This window comes from Macrosteles quadrilineatus, unplaced genomic scaffold (genome assembly GCF_028750875.1).
Source record: "Macrosteles quadrilineatus isolate MER2022 unplaced genomic scaffold, UCM_ALF_1.0 Scaffold_11__1_contigs__length_5352618, whole genome shotgun sequence".
Lineage (NCBI taxonomy): Eukaryota > Metazoa > Arthropoda > Insecta > Hemiptera > Cicadellidae > Macrosteles > Macrosteles quadrilineatus.
Window position 1 is genome coordinate 204,983 of NW_026542604.1, and position 20,048 is coordinate 225,030.

At 40.0% G+C, this 20,048-nt stretch overlaps 1 protein-coding gene across 4 annotated transcripts; it reads right to left on the reverse strand.

Moving 5' to 3' along the window:
- Nucleotides 1–251: 251 nt before the first annotated feature.
- Nucleotides 252–14,124, reverse strand: LOC129004741 (uncharacterized). Of its 4 annotated transcripts, none has more exons than XR_008491754.1 (8): nt 13,266–14,124; nt 11,828–11,993; nt 11,041–11,321; nt 9,669–9,764; nt 5,704–5,781; nt 4,732–4,899; nt 3,064–3,111; nt 252–528 (listed from the first exon to the last, which is right to left on the reverse strand). XR_008491754.1 is itself a non-coding variant. In XM_054433349.1 (7 exons), the coding sequence occupies exons 2-6, from the start codon at nt 11,903–11,905 to the stop codon at nt 4,795–4,797; spliced, it is 405 nt and encodes a 134-aa protein (XP_054289324.1). In that variant the 5' UTR covers nt 11,906–11,993; nt 13,266–14,124; the 3' UTR covers nt 252–528; nt 4,732–4,794. The 4 variants fall into 4 exon arrangements, 1 of the variants encoding a protein (XP_054289324.1); XR_008491756.1 differs by having other exon boundaries at nt 10,382–11,321; XR_008491755.1 differs by having other exon boundaries at nt 10,378–11,321.
- Nucleotides 14,125–20,048: the final 5,924 nt, after the last annotated feature.

Below are 20,048 nucleotides of genomic sequence, written 5' to 3' on the forward strand. Positions count from 1 at the left end.
CTGTTATATTTCAACCAAGCAAATGTTTGATTTGGCTTAAGTACGATAGTCTGAAATGTACATTTTTTACTACTCAAGATATTTTTGAAGTAGTAAGGACGGATTTACATTCTATATTAATCGATGCAAGCACTCATGCTTGAGTACTTTTGCACATAGTACTGATATGGTACTACACAGGTTACTTTGTACAGTGGCAGAGGACGCTTTCATTTCTTCTGGGCAGTAAATTTGTAAACAACTTCAATGCCTACATTTCAATCATGATAATATTTACAAATAATAAAACAGCAGTACAAAATAAAAATATAGAATAAGACCAAACACAAACAAACATTTACTAACAAACACATAACATTTTAATTTAGGATGAGACAATAATGAACACAGTCACAATACACAAAACTAATTCTTCACAAATTAACTGAGGGTAAATAAAAACAAACTACCATTTAAGTGATAACCTCTTCGGCTTCGGGGGGCACGGGGCTGTCTGCTACGTCCTCAGATATGTCCTGACCTGCAGAACTGTAATAAACAAAGCTTCAGAAATCACAGTCTCACATAATAACTAGAGCATTCACTTAATTATAATCATCAGGGAAAATCTTCAACTTTCACAGAAAAATAATATAAATAATATAATATAGAAAAAATATATTTTCAACATTTCTAGGCAGTGTTATGCCATCTATCTATCTATCTATCTATCTATACTATTATAAAGAAGAGGTGGTGTCTGTGTGTGTGTTTGTATGAGCTAATCTCAAAAACTACTGGTCGGATCGGGCTGAAATTTGGCATGATGATAGCTCACATTCCCGATTAACATATAGGCATATTTTTATCCCAAAAATCCTTCGGGGCTCCGCCCCAGTGGCTCTGGAGTTTCCCATGTTAACCTTATGAGAAATGGAATTAATGAATCTTAACAGCTGTTTCAATTAAACAAGTTGGTTCTGTTCTATGATGTTCAATAGCATTAAAAGTTACAAGGATTACCAACAGGGTGCACCACTAGCACTATTATTTCTTTTACATTTATGACAACAGCAAAAGGTGAGTGAGCGTAGCGAACGAACTTCAACCTGGAGGCGAGTGAGCGTAGCGAACGAGCTAACCTGAAGGCAAGTGAGCGTAGCGAACGAGCTAACCTGAAGGAAAGTGAGCGCAGCGAACGAGCTCCAACCTAAAGGTGAGTGAGCGTAGCGAACGAACTTCAAAAAGAACCGAAATTTCTTAAACCATGTCCTCACTCATAACTGCTATAAGCATTTGATACTTATATGCCAACCCCGTACGAAGGACGGGTACTCTGCTAGTACTATTATAAAGAAGAGGTGGTGTCTGTGTGTTTGTATGAGCTAATCTCAAAAACTACTGAACCTACTGGGCTCAAATTGCACACAAATGAAGCTACAGTTCCGAGGATACATATAGAACTATTCCCGCTTCGATATTGTCCTAGGGCTCTGCCCCGAGGGCATTCAAAAATTTTAGGTGAGAGATTTAAAAGTAAATATTGATTGATGGTATCCATGGTAACAAAGAACAAACCTACAAAGTTTAAAAATGTAAACAAGCAGAACTAACTGTCAAATGAATTTTGATTTCACAATTCCACACAGCTGGTTCAAACATATTAAATACTGCACAAATATTAGAACAGAGAGGGTAAGGATTATAAATTTAAAATAATGATGTCACTAGCCCTATTGTAAACATTAACATTACTTAAATGGAGCTGTCAAACCATATGTTAATGTAATTTCATTAGTATATGATTCTTTCAGTTACATCATTTGTTTATGTTTATGATCTATTATACTGAGTTGATACTAATATTTGTGAAATGCTGTAATAATATTTTACAGGAAATAATTCGTTGTAAAATAAATCATTCATGGATATGTATAAGAAATAATTGAGATTCTATAATCATTGCCAGGCCATTTTCCTGAGTTTTATGAGGTTTATTTTTTTGATTTATTTCTGTGTAAACAGCAATATAATCCCCCTGTCGTAGCAAGTCTATAGACTGTGGGAATTTCCATTTTCCTGATTATAATTTCACTAAAATATTGTTGTAGAAAATTATCCTATTTTCCATATTTATTTATATTTTCCTATTTTTTCTATTTTTTGGTTTGTAACTGTTGTGATAGTTTTTTTTTGTTTACAGTGCAAACCATTAAACGCGTTCTTTTACTGTACCTTAAAATCTATCATTGGTTTTGTATCGTAGTTAGCGTAAATACGTATGAACGGTATTAGTTAACCAAAACGTACTATTATCGAGTTAAGTTATACAGTTATGTTTTGTTTCTGAATTAAATGGTAGGAGTGATACCATTTGGCATTTTCAAAGAACCAACATTGTCTCTTTTGCATGTGACAAATACATACTTAAGTAAATACTAAACCGATAAGGTTGAAATTTGGTGTGATGATAGCTGACATTCCCGATTAATATATAGACATATTCATACCTCAAAAACACTTTCACGATCCGCCCCAGTGGCTCTGGCTCTGGATTTTCTCATGTTAGCCTTATGAGTATTCATATTAAGGGAATAAAAGAATTTTGTCAGCCGTTTCAAGTGTACAAGTTGGTTCTATGATATTTAATAGCATTAAAAGTAAGGCTTACCAACAGGGTGCAGCACTATTATGTTTTTTGCATTTATTACAACAGCTAATTTGAACCAACTAGCAACAAAACGTTGTGGTACACAATGAAAACTTTACTTTTTCCATGGTTTAGGTGCAGTTGTAGAAAATTAGGGCTATGGTAGATGTGTGCTACACTATAGGATACCGTATAAATTTAAAGTCAAAATTTCCTTAAACCATGTCCTCTCCCGTAACTGCAATAAGCATTTTATACTTCTATGCCAACCCCGTACGAAGGACGGGTACTCTGCTAGTATATTATATATCAACGTGTTCAGAATGAACTAAAGAATATAAAAACACCAAAATAAAAATTTTGAATTTTTTGAAAATTTTTAGTGTTCAGATCCCCTTAATTACCTTTGACTACAACTTTAATTCTAATATTACCTGTATTTCATTCTCAGCGATGAGTTCAAAGACTAATAATTTAGCATTCTGAAAAATGAAGAAAAAAAACTTTAATAAAACATTTTTTCAGAATACAGGAAAAGAATGTTGTTTCGAAAGTGTGTTGTTTATTATTATTATGCATTAATTTTAAATTACAAATCAAGTTAGTAGGCCCTAGGCCTAACAGATGTATAATACATTTTTAACTTTTTTAAGCTTCTAGTCAATTAACTGAAAGTGCAAATTAAGTTAAGGCCTTTCCACACCGGCGTACTGGACGTACTGTACGTTTGGTACGTTTTTTTTTCAACAAATCGCTGTCCATGTTATCATATGGGCTCGTTCACACCGCGCGTACAGAACGTACTGTACGTACAGTACGTACGCGATGGTTTTGTGAGAATCGCTCGGAGAGCGATTTTTCTAAATCGTACGAGGCGTACGCGAGCTCGCGCATGCGCAGTGGTCACACCAAAACCACGTGCTCAGCCAGTGTTACTTGTCTGACTGCAAACGAACAAGTGTACGTTTTGGAAGTTTCTGTGCGGTGTGAAAGGACCGCGTACTGTACAAACTGGCCGTACCAAACGTACAGTACGTACAGTACGTCCAGTACGCCGGTGTGAAAAGGCCTTTACTTATAGAATACCTTTGTTTTTTGGACTTAAACAATCAAGTACTGCAAAACAAAATTATCCGATGCTTGAACATAATTTTCTACTCAAAATTGTGAAAGTTCTTCTAGAAATTTCAAAATGCTTTTATTTTACAAGTGAATTTTAATCAGCCTCCCTTTTAGCGAATTTCCCTATAGGGAAGTAGCTATTACCGTAGGTCTCATGGTAAGACTTAGGCCCGGGACCGATTTACTTTTTCATTTTAATGTCCCCAGAGGCCAAAAACACCATTCATTCAAATTTTTATATATGTATATATATATATATATAGGTATATATATAGATTTATATATATATGTGTGTCCGTGAACACGATAACTTGAGTAATTTTTATCCGATTTTGATGAAATTTGGTTTGAAGGTGTAAGGCGGGATAAACTTGAATGAGTTCGCGATCCAGCATGATCGGACCATGGGAACAGGGTTTTATGGGGGGTTTTATGGGGTAAAAATGAGTTTTTCTCACTTTTTACCCTCAAAACACAAAATTTCCCAATTTTTCTCTAAACCTTCTTAAAGAGCTTAAAAAAACAAACAATTCAGTATGTCAAAGTGTTTTTGTACGGTTATTGGTTACGGAGAAAACTAAAAAAATGGTAAATTTAAAATTCCCATGTTATTCTTATGGAGAATATTGTAAAATGTTGTAGTTTGCTTGTTTATGGATATATTTTGATCAAAGTTGGCAAATTTATTTATTTTATAGTAAGCTATCAATATTTTACTAAAAACACACTACTTTATTAGTTTCCTTGTAGCAGCAAACCTAGGTACTCGTTAAACCTAATAATGTTATTTAAATAGATCAATTGAAAATCAATTCGGACAAATGGAAATTCGCTTAGACGGCAGGTTTGCTGCGGCGGGGGTATTTAGTCAATAGTGGAAAAAGGCAGAAACTGGTTATTTTAAACAAAAAACAAGTGATAACTTAAGTATTGTACTAAAAATAGGCTATATTTAAAAAATAACAGAAATTCTACCTTACCTCCACGCTAAGTGGGTCTCCAGTTATTTTTAGACATTTTCCTTTTCCTGTGAAGACCCATCTTTAATAACTAACAATTTTGCTCCAGACTTCTTGTAGTCGGTGTATAGTCTCACCACCTTTTCCAATTATAAGTCCCACTTTAGGGCCAGGTACCATTAATTCAATCTGTAAAACAAAAAGGATTGAATAAAATACTAAGCCTTTAATCAAATAAAAAGGAAAATACATATGTCTAATTGAGGAGCTTTTAGAGAAAGGAATTTGCCTATCAAAAGTTAAAAGTTACCGTACACCAAATACAAAGAATTTGATAAATTTTAAACACAACACTGATAATTCACCTTAGAGTGTATGTAGCCTATAGCTTACTACAGACAGAGAAAACTGATAGGAATTAAAATGGATGAATTAGAAAAATTATTCTTTTTAAAGTCCTCAAGAAAAGAAGATATCAACCATATTTTAGCTATTAACCCCATGGTAACACTATTGCTCATGCAAGGCAATTTTTAAAATCTTGTTCTAATCATCTTTCAACCAAACACAAAAGACCCCTCACCATCGACAAGAGGCAAAATTTCAACATATCAAACAAAAGAATAAAAATCCTATATGGCTAAGCTTGATCTGGTAGTGAAGAATTTTTCATCCAACGTCAATCAGTAGCAATAGATTAGTTAGGTCTAAAGCAAGACTAATATTGTTAATCTATTCACATTACACTTAATACAGACCAACCATGTTTGTTTCCAATCATAGAAATTTAGCTAGGTATTGGTTAAGTTATTCCAACCTGGACAACTTTGTTACTTTAGTAGAAAATTTGATAGAAATACATCCCTACTTGCCATAATTATTTGAAAATTACTAATACTACTTAAAAATGAAAACCATGTAAATATTTCAATATTGTTGACAAAAGGCCCACTAAGACATTAATAAGACAAATTAATAGCTAGGTTCGCTTACTGTCGTTTGTTTGCTGAATTGGAATGCCGTTTTTTTTGAAGGGCCATCACAAGCATCATTTTCAATTTGGTCATCCTTCTGTGAAAAATTAAAACTTTATTAAAAACATTTATTATACAGGTAATAGATTTTTTAAATTTATTCCAAAAAAATATTAAAAAAGAAACAGATCTAAACAAATTAAAAAAAAATATTGAAAGAGTTTTTTAATAAAATTAGCAATTGATTCTTTTGTAGATTTTTTTACCTCCCTCAGTCACTATGACAGTTGAAATTATCTTACTAGAGTTGTAAAATGTATTTGTTGTTCTTATAACCATTCTTCATGTTTTGCTGTTTTTTATCCTGTTAAATTATTTTGACACTATTTATTGTACAATGTACATAAAATCGAATAAAGATATTTGAATTGAATTAAAGCTATTTCACTTTTTTAAAGTAAGAATATGTATAAAACAAAATAAAAGCACAAAGGACTTGATATTAATATTACTAATTTAAATATTGCATTCATTAGCCTCCACCTTTTAAAAAGCGTAACAAATTTTACGTTTGTTATTCTACTTCATAGGATTAGATAGTTATTCTGTGATTCTCTCCAAGAAACCTCTTATAACAATTGCAAATATGGGGAAAAACTGCAAAATGTAAAGATAGGAATACTGTTCTAAATTGTTGACATAGAAAAACTATTTATTCACTGTTGAACTAAGTGTTCAAAAAATTTTATTTGTTCAACCAGAAAAATATTTGGTAATTACTGTATTAACAATTATTAATAATGTGTGATACCAATTGTTTTATTGTTTGTAGGACAACTTATGACAAGGTATATAATTTATTTAATTTTTTGTAAACAAATTATATTTCAGTGTTAAAGGTAATTTTTTAATTATTTTAGTTTAAAAAAATTTAAGACAAAACATTATTTCCAAGAATCTTTGTTTTATTATTTTTCTCTCTTATTTTAGGCAAGCCTACCTATTGAAATGAAATGAAATATGCTTTATTGTCTTTTGAATTTTAACAAATTATTGACAACGTCATGATACAGCTAAACAAACTTATAGCACAGTCAGTTAATAGTTAATTAAATACTTATAGCTAACTAAAAAAAGGAGACATATACAATACTTGCAAAAAAAAAAAAAAATACAACTGAAGAATCTTATTGTTAAAAAAATCTTCCAAACTATAAAATGGGTTATTGGTCAGCCAACAATAAAATTTATTCTTGAAATCCTTTATAGTATACAATTTAATTATGGATTCAAGAAAGTTATATACACTTTAAGTGACAAAACTATGTGACTATTTAGAGTTTTACTTAAACGATGGAATTCTATTGATGTATGGTTCTTATTGTTATGAGTATTGTGTCTAAATTTTAAAAGATGTTGATTTTCCAAGATATAAACTATTAAGTCATAAATATACATGTTAATAATAGTAGGAATTTGAAGATTTTTAAAAAGTGGTTTGCTGTGGTCTCTCGAGCCTTTATTAGAGATAACTCTAACCCCTTTCTTTTGCCAAACAAGAATTTTCTCTACCCTAGCACAATTGCCCCAAAAAATCAGCACATACCTGAAAATGGATTGAAAATATAAAAAATATGCTGTTTGGACATAATTTAGTGGAATGCATTTTTTCAGACGGCCTAGTAAAAATATTACATGAGGAAGTCTGGTATTTAAATAGTATATATGTGAATCCCACATTAGCTGACTATCTACATACATTCCCAAGAACTTTGCTGAAAAAAACTGTATTAACCTTATCACTGTTCTGAAACAACTCTCTTGAATTATTATTTAAGGAAAATATTAATTTTTGTGATTTTTCTTTATCTAATGTTTCATCAGCCAATTTTTCAAGTTCTATATAGTTTTTACTTGTACATAAAAAAGTAGAAATCGTGTGCGTACAGAATGGTTTTACAATCAACAGAAGAGGGTAGATCATTTATATAGATTAAGAAAAGAAGGGGACCAAGGACTGAACCCTGTGGTACTCCCCATTCAACTGACACTTCATCTAACCATCTTCCTTTTATACAAACTGCTTGTTACCGATTTTGCAAGTAGCTTCTTAAAAAGATAATGGAGGGCCATAAAATCCGTAGTACTGTAATTTAGAGATAAGAATATAGCTGTCAACAGAGTCGAATGCTTTACTGAGGTCACAGAAGGTGGCCTGAGCATAAGTCTTATTTTCAAAAGAGAGATGAACTTGCCTGACTAGATCGTCCAATGCAAAGAGAGTAGATTTTCCTTTTCTAAAACCGTATTGATTGTTGTTAAAAATGTTGTGTATTTCAAAATAATTTCTGATTTGATCGTAAATAATTATTTCCATTAGTTTTCCCAATACAGGTATAATTGAAACTGGTCTATAGCTCTGAGGTTGGTCCTTAGGGCCTTTTTTGTAAATGGGACAGACTCGAGAGACTTTGAGTAAATCAGGAAAAACCCCTTCTGATAAAAGATTATTTATGCATATTGCCAAGGGATTAGCCAAAGAGTCAATAATTACTTTTAATAGGTTGTTTGACATATTGTACACATCCACACTAGCTGATCTTTTAATCCCTTTAGTGGCACTAAGAATATCACTAGGTGTGATGGCTGACCAACAAAATTTATTACAACTATCAATTTCATATTTTAAAAAAATTCATTATAAGAAGTGATTATACCTGGAGTCTTAATACTTTGTTTGATCTTGTCTACACTGTCAAAAAAAACGATTGAAAGTATTTGGCTCAATTTGCAAATCAGCTGTTTTTGTTTATTATCATAGACAAATAGAATAAATATAGACTGTCAAAGGAAGCTTCCGGCGCTCACCGCTAGGCCGCTACAGGCGAGGAGCGCAGGAGCTGTACACGACCAGCAGACGCTGCAGTGGTGTGTGCCAAAACTACACAGCAAACCTAGCGGTGGTCACCAGAACTTATGCTAACCGCAGCCCAGCTGACGGTCGATATTTATTCTATTTGTCTATGCTATTATGATTATACTGACAATGTCACCTGTTTTTGTAGCTGTTGTTATGTAATTTTGAAAATGTCATGTGACTACAAAGATATATTTATTCATATAAAAAAAAAACAGAAATGTAAATTAAAGTGATTAACGAAAGGAGCATGCAAATATGCCAGGTCTAAAAGCCTACCCTAATCATCATGAGCAAAAGTTATTGATAGTATCCAGTTCTGTATTAACATTCTTTGAATAATGTTTTATATTGCAAAATTAAAAGTTGTACAATAAATTTAATCTTACAGAGCACGTTCTGATAAAAATATCTCAACACTTACCATACTATATATATATCTTATATATCCAGGGAAATACGCAGAGAATTCGTTAAGTAGAGGTTAAATTTGCTATGTAGAGGTTCTGACAGTGATAAATATGCTATATTGAGGTGTCTTATTTTAGCCGAAATCACAAAAAAATTGTTTAATCAAGGTCGTTGTTATGGTCTGTTTGTTATGTAGAGGTAAAATATATATTGTGTCTTATGGAGATTTCTAGGGGATTGAAAAGAATTCGTTATATCAAGGTTAGACTGTATTCAAATGTACTATTTGAATAAAGGATTTTTTATTTGATTTAAATGCAAATGTGTTTAATCTGAGGATTGATGAAGTGGGGATATTTATTAATACAATACCAAATTATACATCAAATTCTAAATACTTACAGCTCTAAATAAAAAAAAATTGAAAAAACAATGGTACTTCAGTATTAAACGGAGGCCACATTTTGTCAGCGCGCTGCGGCGGTTATGTTAGGTTGGGTTATCATAATAGAAAGTATCGTTCGATTCATAACGAAGCGAGGAAAGTCCTACACACATAATATTTACGATAACCCAACCTAACATAACCGCCGCAGCGCGCTGACAAAATGTGGCCTCCGTTTAATACTGAAGTACCAAAACAATTCTATACAAACCTTTTGCTTCCTAGATGTTCTTTTTAATGGTGGTAGCTTTTCGAAATAGGAAATATCCAGGTTCGGAGTACTTCGAAGAATTCGGCGATTTGCTTCCTACAGCAATGAGAAGAAGAAATGTATAAAAAAATATTAACTATAATTAATTTGCAAAACTCAATGAGCATAAGTTTTACAGCATTTAAATCAGTTTTACAAAAAAGATATAATAGCCTACAAGGGGAGGCAGTAAAATGGCATGATTTTGTAAGGTCAAAAATAATTTATTGAAGAAAGCGAAGCAAATCTCTTATACCCCACTCCTACTTTTGTTCTACAAATACTCCTCCAGAACGGCTGAAGCGACCATTTCCATTGCCAGTTGTTTACTAGCATTGTTGTAATAATAATCAACAATACCTAACCTGTACATGTACTAACATGTGTAACTTACAGTCTGAGAATAGTTGTTGTTCAAACCGTACCATTTATTTATAATTTCTTGTGGTTTTTAAGTTTTTTTTTTATTGTTTTTCTTTTTAGTAATATAAGCTGTTAGAGAGACTAAATCAAAACTTTATCGCTCTCTAGTTCGTAAATGGTTGAGTAGGCTTCTGTACCCTATATCAAAATTGAATTTTTTGAAAATTTTTAGTGTTCAGATCCCCTTAATTACTACAACTGTACAACTTAATTAGGTACAACTTTATTTGACTACAACTTTACTTACTTACTTGATACTTGATACTTGAGCACTGCATCGGTGACCGACAATGTCGGAATAGATTGCGTCAAACTTATAACTAAAAAAGAAAGGTAATAAAACTTAAGATGGCGGCGGGTTGCCAAAAAGTGGTGTGTCCTCTAGCTCAGTCAACGAATAGAGAGGTCTGCGCACCAAATAGTCCTTCAGTTTGTCTCTAAAAGCTTTCACGTCTAACTCACGCACTTCAGATGGGAGTGTGTTGTAGAGCTTGCTGGTATAGTAAGGGTAGCCCTTTTGGGTCCAGGCAAGACGGCATCTAGGCAGGTCAAGTAAATGGGCATGCCGTGTCTGGTATGAGTGTTGGTCCTCACGTCGAACAAGTGTTGCTGAGTTTTCCTTAAGTAATACCAGGCTATTGAGGATGTATTGACTGTAGACGGTCAGAATCTTTAAATCCCTAAAGATAGGCCTACAGTGGTCACGGTATCCGGCGGACGTTATCACCCTCAGAGCCATCTTCTGAAGGAGCAAGATGTCATGTGCTGCAGCTGTATGACCCCAGAGTGCAATGCCATAGCTCACGTGGCTTTGAAAAAGAGCATGGTATACCGTCACTAAGTAAGGCTTAGATATTACCAATGTCAGTTTCCTCAGAAGAAATACTACTCTAGCAAGCTTAACACATACCTGGCTAATGTGTTGTTTCCAACTTAACTTGGAGTCAATCCAGAATCCCAAGAGTTTGACGGCTTCCTCGCCCAAGTAGTTTGGCTTGAGTGTGACATAGCAGTGTTTGTGTTTTGTCGTCGTTTATTTTGAGTAGATTCTGGCTGAACCACTCCTTTGCATAAAACAGAAGGCATTCTGCGTCGGCACTTAGCTGGTTTAGATCACTGTAGCTGGTTTAATTCTAATATTACCTGTATTTCATTCTGAGCCATGAGTTCATAGATTAAAGTTATGGCATACTGAAAAATGAAGAAAAAAAACATTAATAAAACATTTTTTCAGAATACAGGAAAAGAATGTTGTTTCAAAGTGTGTTGTTTATTATTATTATGCATTAATTTTAAATTACAAATCAAGTTAGTAGCCCCTAGGCCTAACAGATGTATAATACATTTTTAACTTTTTTAAGCTTCTAGTCAATTAACTGAAAGTGCAAATTAAGTTACTTATAGAATACCTTTGTTTTTTGGACTTAAACAATCAAGTACTGCAAAACAAAATTATCCGATGCTTTAACATAATTTTCTACTCAAAATTGTGAAAGTTGTTCTAGAAATTTCAAAATGCTTTTATTTTACAAGTGAATTTTAATCAGCCTCCCTTTTTAGTCAACATGACAACATGGAACCAAAGTCAACATGGAAAAAGGCAGAAACTGGTTATTTTATACAAAAAAACAAGTGATAACTTAAGTATTGTACTAAAAATAGGCTATATTTAAAAAATAACAGAAATTCTACCTTACCTCCACTCGTTCCGGTTCTCCATTAACTCTTAGACGTTTTTCTCTTTCGTGTGATGGGCCATCTTTAACAACTATCATTTTTGTTCCAGACTTCTAGTTTTTTAATTGTATCTCCACCTTTTCCAATTATTAGCCCTACTTTAGCCTCAGGTATCATTATTTCAAACTGTAAAACAAAAAGGATTGAATAAAATACTAAGCCTTTAATCAAATCAAAAGGAAAATACATATGTCTAATTGAGGAGCTTTTAGAGAAAGGAATTTGCCTATCAAAAGTTAAAAGTTACCGTACACCAAATACAAAGAATTTGATAAATTTTAAACACAACACTGATAATTCACCTTAGAGTGTATGTAGCCTATAGCTAACTACAGACAGAGAAAACTGATAGGAATTAAAATGGATGAATTAGAAAAATTATTCTTTTTAAAGTCCTCAAGAAAAGAAGATATCAACCATATTTTAGCTATTAACCCCATGGTAACACTATTGCTCATGCAAGGCAATTTTTAAAATCTTGTTCTAATCATCTTTCAACCAAACACAAAAGACCCCTCACCATCGACAAGAGGCAAAATTTCAACATATCAAACAAAAGTGTGACGTAATTTTCCTGGCGGACGACAAGAGGGAAATTACGCCACCGGTAAGAAAACGAGATCCCAGGATTCGCCCTAGTCTGGTCGCGGGGAGTTTCCCAGGAGTCGATAGTGATTCGGATAGCCTAACTTTGATAGCCCCGGTTGTCAGAGCTCGAGACGAACGTGGCGGGTTACTAACCACCCAACTAGAAATCACCACTCTAGCCTAGGGCTTGTGGGCAAAATAATAATTTTGACTTGACTCCGTGGGCAAATATCTAAATGACACACTACTAGCTAACTTAACAAATCAACAAGTAAGCTAAGTAGTCACTCCGCTTACCTACGGAGTTACGTCGTCGACCTGAAACAAACAAGGTTAGTACAAGATAGGCCTAACCTAGCCTAACTCCCACAGAGTCTGAATTTACTAAACAAGAAAACGAGTTGGCTTAAGTTGTCCAAGTGAGACACGAAACGAGAGAAAAAAAAACTGAAACTAAAAATAAAACTGCTTCAGGAGCTGATACGAAAAAAGAAAAACTAAAACTTCAACTTCCCCACGTGTTCAACTTAAGCAAACTTCTGCAATAATTATCAAGCAGAAACCTGTCTGCTGGGGCCAACTTCGGGGCGTTCGGGAACTTTAAAAGGGGTTTAAGAATTTAAAAAGAAAGTCCCAGATATGGATTACGAAACGTTAATCGAAATGATCTGTCACCAACTCCGATACTTTAATTAAATGAGTTGGTTAAAGCGTATGACGAGGTCTGCGAATCAGGCCTAGCCTATGAACTTCGACAAAGTTCTGCCGAAAGAAAAACCTAAGTTGTCTAAGTTTTATTGTACAACTTACCAAACGAAGTAGTAATACTGTAAAAAACGATTTTTCGCGCACTCGATGCACCACAGAACTTACTGTGACTTTTACGACGAGGTAGTAGCACGAAAACTCTTCAAATCGAAGACGAAAGGACGAATAATTAGCGAATGCCTCAACAAAAGCCGGGAATACGAATGAACCAAACTTCACAAAACTTCTTCTTACTTCACCTTCGTCTCAGAATGGAGACGAAAGTTAAAACGATTCCTGATTGGTCAACGAGTTACAGAAACAAAAAAAAACTGGCAGCGAAGGCAGGCGCATGGCAGCTTTAACAGGCTTACAGCCGCGTACCGCTCAAAGGTGACCCCGCTGCTCATCTTCTCTCCCGTAGCCCGGCCTCAGACGCAGTCGAACAGCCAAACAACCAAACTGACACCAACGTCGTCTGCGGTCTTGGAATTTGAGGTTAGGTACGACGTCAGTTTAGTGTCGCGACTAGGCTTACTCAACAGCTTATGTTTAGCTGTTTAAAGTTCGTGGTTTAGCCGTTATTTTACCCCCTACACATTTGACCCGTTACACCCCCTCCACACTTCGGAACGAAAAAAAAGAAAAACGAGAAAAAGAAAAAAGCTGTTGAACTTTCCTGCAGATGACACATCAGTAGGATCGTGGGCAGGAAAAATTGACAGAAGCCGATGCCGGACCCCGTTGGTCCGGCTGCTCCAGGGTGTTGACGACGAAAAGTGGGCGAAATTAGTAATGATGTAGACTGTCTGAGGCCGAGTTGCCTCAGAGGTCTGGACGAAAACGAATCGGGGCGAAGAGTAACCAAAGGTGAAGAGTAAGCGTGGGGTTTACAAAGGTAGGGTAGTACGGCAGGCTCGGAGTCTTGGAAGTGGGGCGAAGAGCTACTCACGAGGATACGTCACCCCCAGACGAGGGTTAGCTATGGCTGCTTGTCGGCAGCTTGACGTGACCGAAAGGACTGACGAACAACGGATCACCAGACGTCGCTGCGGTTGCGGGATCCTTGCAGACTAGTCACGTGCACAGAAAGGTTTCAAGTCTTTCACGTGAACGACGTGCAGTGCAGCAGTATCCTCATCACGCACCTCGTAGAGATTAGTACCTCGACGACCGACCACAATGCAGGGGCCATGATATTTTGGTGCTAATTTCCCTACGATGGCGTCAGCAGCAGAAGACAGGACGTGGAGTCTTCTCATCACCTGCGCGCCGACTTCGTGCGTCACCTCCCTGCGACGGAGGTTATAATATGTTGATTGCCTTTCGTAGGCGGCCTTGAGGTTATTGCGTGTCTGCGCGATCAGACGCTGAAAGTCCTCCAGTCGTTTGCGATGGGTCTCACTTAACGAGGGACCTTGGGGAGTTTCGGACACCTCAAACGAAAGGCCACGGACGGCACAGGGAGGCTTCAGTTCGCGTCCAAAACACAGCATCGCAGGAGTGAATCCAGTAGAGTCGTGGACAGCTGTGTTGAGGGCGTACTGAAACTCCAGGTGGTTGTCCCAAGACCTATGGTTGCCTTTCACGAACTGCGCAATCAGAGTCTTCACCACCCGGTTCTGCCTCTCGACTGGGTTCGACTGCGGGCTGTAGGGGGCCGTTGTCTGTAGCGTGATGCCCCAATCAGCAGCCAACTCTCGAACCAGTTTACCGACGAACTGCGTGCCATTGTCCGTAATCAACACATCCGGAGCTCCATGTCGAAGTAGGACAGCCTTCAGCTTCGTCACCACATTCTTTGCGGTTGCAGACGCAATGGAGGCGAGTTCCGTCCATTTGCTGAAGGTATCCTGCACCACGAGCAGAAATCGCTGACCCCGCTGTGATCTAGGCAATGGGCCTACTAGGTCAGCAGACACTGCGTACCACGGTCCTTGGGGTTGTCGGAAGTACATTTTCCCAGCTGGTTTTGTTTGGGGTACTTTATAGGCCTGGCATTGGGCGCAAGACCGTACATAGGCCTTCACCTCACGACGCCAGTTAGGCCAAAAGTACTCCCCACCAACTCGGGCTAACGTCTTCTTCACCCCAAGATGTCCTGCCGTAGCCGTGTCGTGGTTTTCGTGCAGTACCACGGATACTTGGTCGCTTGGCACACACACCCTCCATGTCGTAGGTCGATCCTTCTTCGAGACAGCACGATACAGCTTACCGTCGCGAAGCTGGTATCTCGAGTATCGCCCAGGGTGTTTGCTGACCAGGTTGCGAAGGCGGTCATACCAAGCACCGTGGCTGCCCGGCGGGTTACCATCGTTGTCCACGTCGGATGATGGGTCGTCAGTCTCCAGCTGCGTCGGACCAGGAGCTTCGTCGTCGATCACGTCACCCGCCGGATCATCACCGAGTGAAGGTTCGTCACCTTCAGCATCGGTTAGGCGTCGTAACCGCAACTGTTCCATAGCACCGCGTCTGGTTAAAACTCCGACCTCAAACGTAGGTTGATCGGGTTCACCAGACGAGCTGGGCACTTCCGGGACCGGCTGACGAGACAGGGCGTCGGCCACTCTGTTCGCTGTCCCCTTGCGGTACCTTATCTCGAAGTCGAATTGCTGCAACTCCATAACCCACCGAGCCAGGCGCCCACTAGGCTCACTGAGCTTAAGCAGCCATTTTAGGGCGACATGGTCGGTTATCGCAATGAAGTGGTAGCCTTCGAGATAAGCCTTGAATTTCCAAACAGCCCACACGAGAGCGAGACACTCCTTCTCGGTAGTTGTGTAGTTCTGTTCGGCCTCAGAGAGTAGCCTACTGGCATACGCAACGACCACTTCTCGGTCGTTTACACTCTGAGTTAACGCTGCTCCCAGGCCATAATTCGAGGCGTCGACCTGGAGCACGAAGGGTTGGCTGAAGTCGGGACAGGCGAGAATCGGGGCCGTCACCAAGGCGTGCTTCAGAGCTTCGAATGCCTTAGTTTGTTCGGGTCCCCAGAGCCACTTGGCGTTCTTCTTCAGCAAACCTCGAAGCGGAATGGTTACTGAAGCGAACTTCTCGACGAATCGCCGATACCACGACGCAAGGCCTAGGAAACTGCGAAGTCCCTTGACGTTCGTGGGTGCAAGGAAATCCTGAATGGCGCGGACCTTCTCAGGATCCGTGGCAATTCCATCTTGGCTCACGATGTGTCCCAAATACTTCAGCTCCCTACGGGCGAAGTGACACTTCTCGGGGTTTAAACGAAGGCCCGCCTCGCGTAGGCGGCGAAAAACAACCCCTAGAAGTTCTAGATGTTCCTCGAAAGATGTTGACACTACCACAAGGTCATCAAGGTACGCGAAGACCTTCGGCTCCAGCTCAGGCCCGATGACTCGATCCAGAAGGCGCTGGAAGGTGGCACCGGCAGAGTGTAGGCCAAACGGCATGACCTTGAACTGAAAAAGGCCTAGGCCTGGCACAGTGAAGGCGGTCACGGGGCGACTGTCGACGGCCAATGGCACTTGCCAGTAGCCTTGCTTCAGGTCCAAGGTACTAATAAACTTGGCCTGCCTGAGCTTCTCAAGGATGGCGTTAATCCTAGGCAGAGGATAGGCGTCCTTGATCGAGGAGTCGTTCACCCTGCGCATGTCGATGCAAAAGCGGTATTTCCCAGTCGACTTCCGGATCAACACGATCGGAGAGCTCCATGGACTCTCGGATGGTTCGATTACATCATCCTTCAGCATGGCAGCTACTTCATCGTTGATGACCGCTTGCATTGCAGGGTTACGAGGGTAGTGGCGCTGTTTGATCGGGACAGCGTTTGGTTTGAGCCGGATGACATGCTCAGTCAACGCCGTGGGTCCCACAACAGCATCGAAGAGAGGAAGTTCTTTCTCAAGAAAATTCTGGAGATGTCGTTCTTCCTTTGACATCAGCGGTTCCAGTTTGCCCGTCGCACAAGGAAGAGTCGTGGTCGTGTCGAAAGTGCCATCGTGGTTGACGTTTATTCGTATGAGGTTAAGGTTTCGAATACACCTCATACCCAATACGACGTCCGTGGTGAGCCCAGGCACAAAATAGGCTCCGAGTATGAGGTTTTCACCTAAGATCTGGGCCGGGATGTGGTACTTCGTCTCAATCCGACAACGTGTACCATCAGCCATCCTCAGGTCCGCCGAAGATATCTCAGGTTTTACCCCACACTCGTCGAAGTGACGAACAACCTCATCCCCGACGAGGTTTACAACTGCTCCGGTATCCAACAGAGCTTGGAATCTCTTTCCAAGGAGCAAGGTGTCGATAAAAGGTCGGATGTCGGTTGACTCAGATGATTTTCCAGCCGACACATACGAGGTGCTCACGTAATTGAGCTCGGTAGAGGTCGTAGGCGGCTGCGCTGCGGGCTCAAGTGACCTCACTATGCCTGAACCCGATTCAGTGAAGGCCGTTATGTACTGGAGCCATGAGCTCCATTCTTCGGAGGTAGTGTAGCTACGGGGCGTGGGCTCAGGCGACCTCCGGCGGCCTGAGTCCGTCTGGCGTTTCCCGCGCGACAACCGCAGCTCGTAGTGGCCACTCCTACTTGTTTGCAGTAGTAACACCGCAACACCTTCGGCTGATTGCAATCTCGGAAGACATGTCCGCGTGCATCACAGTTCCAGCAGACTGGAGGGTTGCGGTTACTCGATGATCGTGATGGGCTCGTAGAGGGTAGGCCTTGGCGCATATGGTTAGGGACGGTGGGCGTCGTATGCCTTGCCTGGTTACCCCCACTCCTTGCAGGGTAATCACCAGTGCGGCCGGTCTTTGGCGAGGTAGGTTGCAGTTTACGGTCAGGCTCCGAATATTCCATCACCGCAACATGGACGAAACGGTCCATTCGACGCCTGGGCGTGTAGGCAGTCTCAGGTACCAACGCTTGAGCAACTGGAGGGGGAGGGCGGAACAGCTTGCGCTCCCGTAGCAGCTCCTCGTATTCGTCGGCTCGCTCGATGAGGTCGGGTAGCGTGACAAAGTCATGACGTCGTATCATGAACTTGTACTCCGGCCTCATGTTCAAGTACACCAGGTCGATGGTTTCCTGGTTAGAGAAAGTGCCGCTCCGTCGGATCAGGGTTGTCAGGGCAATCACAAAATCTTTAAATGCCTCTGTTTCACCCTGAGTGCGCTTCCATATCTCGTCATCCAAGTGGCGATGATAGCCAGCAGGGAAGAACTGGACCTCGAATGCCCGCCTAAAGTCGTGGAAGGAACGCCACATCATTTTGTTGTTCCTGTACCAGAGGAGAGCTTGGCCATGTAGAAGTGAAGGCAAAGCCTTCAAAACGTCCTCTGGCGACAGAGAGTAGGCCTCGCGCAGCTCCTCTAGACGCTCCAGGAACGAAACCGCATCTCGTCTGCCGTCGAAGCGCAAGTTCCACTTCCGGACCTTGTCACAGAGGGCGGACGACGTTTTAGCAACGTCCTCATGCAGGTCATGACTCCGCAGGACGTACGAAGACCGGACACCTCCATACACATCGTTCTAAGACGGGACGGCGTACCGAGAGGTTAGCTGGTCCATCTCGTTAGCTGGCGGCTCAGCGTAGTCAGCATCATGTGTTCTTGGGCCCCGCCGTTCGAGGTTCAACACCTCGGCTAACGTGTGCTCCATGCTGCGCAGGTCGGCATTGGTCGATAGGCCTAGCATTTGGCGTATGCGGTCCAAACTTCGATGTATTGGGTCCTCGAAGGGGTATTCCCGAGGCAGAGACCCTTAAGCCGAGTCGAAGGTATGCTGGGCATCAGTAACGTCCTCTTGTCCGGCGAAGGACAGTTCGTGCGGTGCCGAGGTGACCGCAGCAGGTGGGCTCTGACGCTGGAATGTCGCAGGGGGTAGGCCTACGAGTCCATAGGTACCGGGTGGCCTCCACGCAGTAGGATGATGAATGGACCCCGTTCGGTAGTCGAAAGGCGATGGGCGTGGAGTAGTATCATGCATCGAAGTCCGGGCCTGGTTATCTAACACCTGGCCAGTCGTAAGCACCTCCTCCTGGGAGGTTGGAGAAGACGATGTGCCAGCGTTGCTCCGCCAGTATGTGCAGAGACGTTTGCGCAGTTCCGCCAGTGTACCGTGTGATGGCAATTGGTGTCGCGCCATCTCCACCATCAACTGTTGCTTTGACAGCTCATGTATCCAGCCGACACGTGGATCATCCGTTGGGTAGAGCGGAGCGGTATAGCCGGTCGAGGTCACCGGTCGTGTGTACACCGTTGACGTAGTAGTAACTGTTGATGCACACGAGCAGGTAGGGATAACCGATGACGTAGTCACCACGGCCCCAGCCATGGTTAGAACTCCTGGCGTCGTTGTCAAAATTTCAGGGAGCGAGTTGGGCATAGCTGCAAAGTATTAGTGCACAACAAGACAAACAAATTGCAACAATAGTTTAAAAGGCTGAAATTGATTAACAATTATGAAAATCCACAATAGGCCTATTTAAATTCAGGCCTAAACAGCACTAAGTAAGTCCAAACAAGACAACTTTAAAAAAAAAATTGTTTTTTTTTTTTTTTTTTTTTTTTTTTACCAGCCTAAGTCCCAACTAGGTACTCAAAACCCAGAAAATTTGTTAAAATAGGACCAAGTCCAAACTGCTCCAAAATCCAATAATAAAAGGCTAAAATGCAATAGGCTACTATAGGCCTAAAGTAAACGTTTTACCTAAAATAAATAGGCTATCACACAAATAGGCTAAAATATTTAACGCTAAACACCAATAGGCCTAGGCTAGCAATAGGCTACAATGACGAAACCAGAAAATATGTAGGCCTAAGCTACCTAATAAACTAGAAATGCTAGGCTAGAACGTTAACGTAGAATAA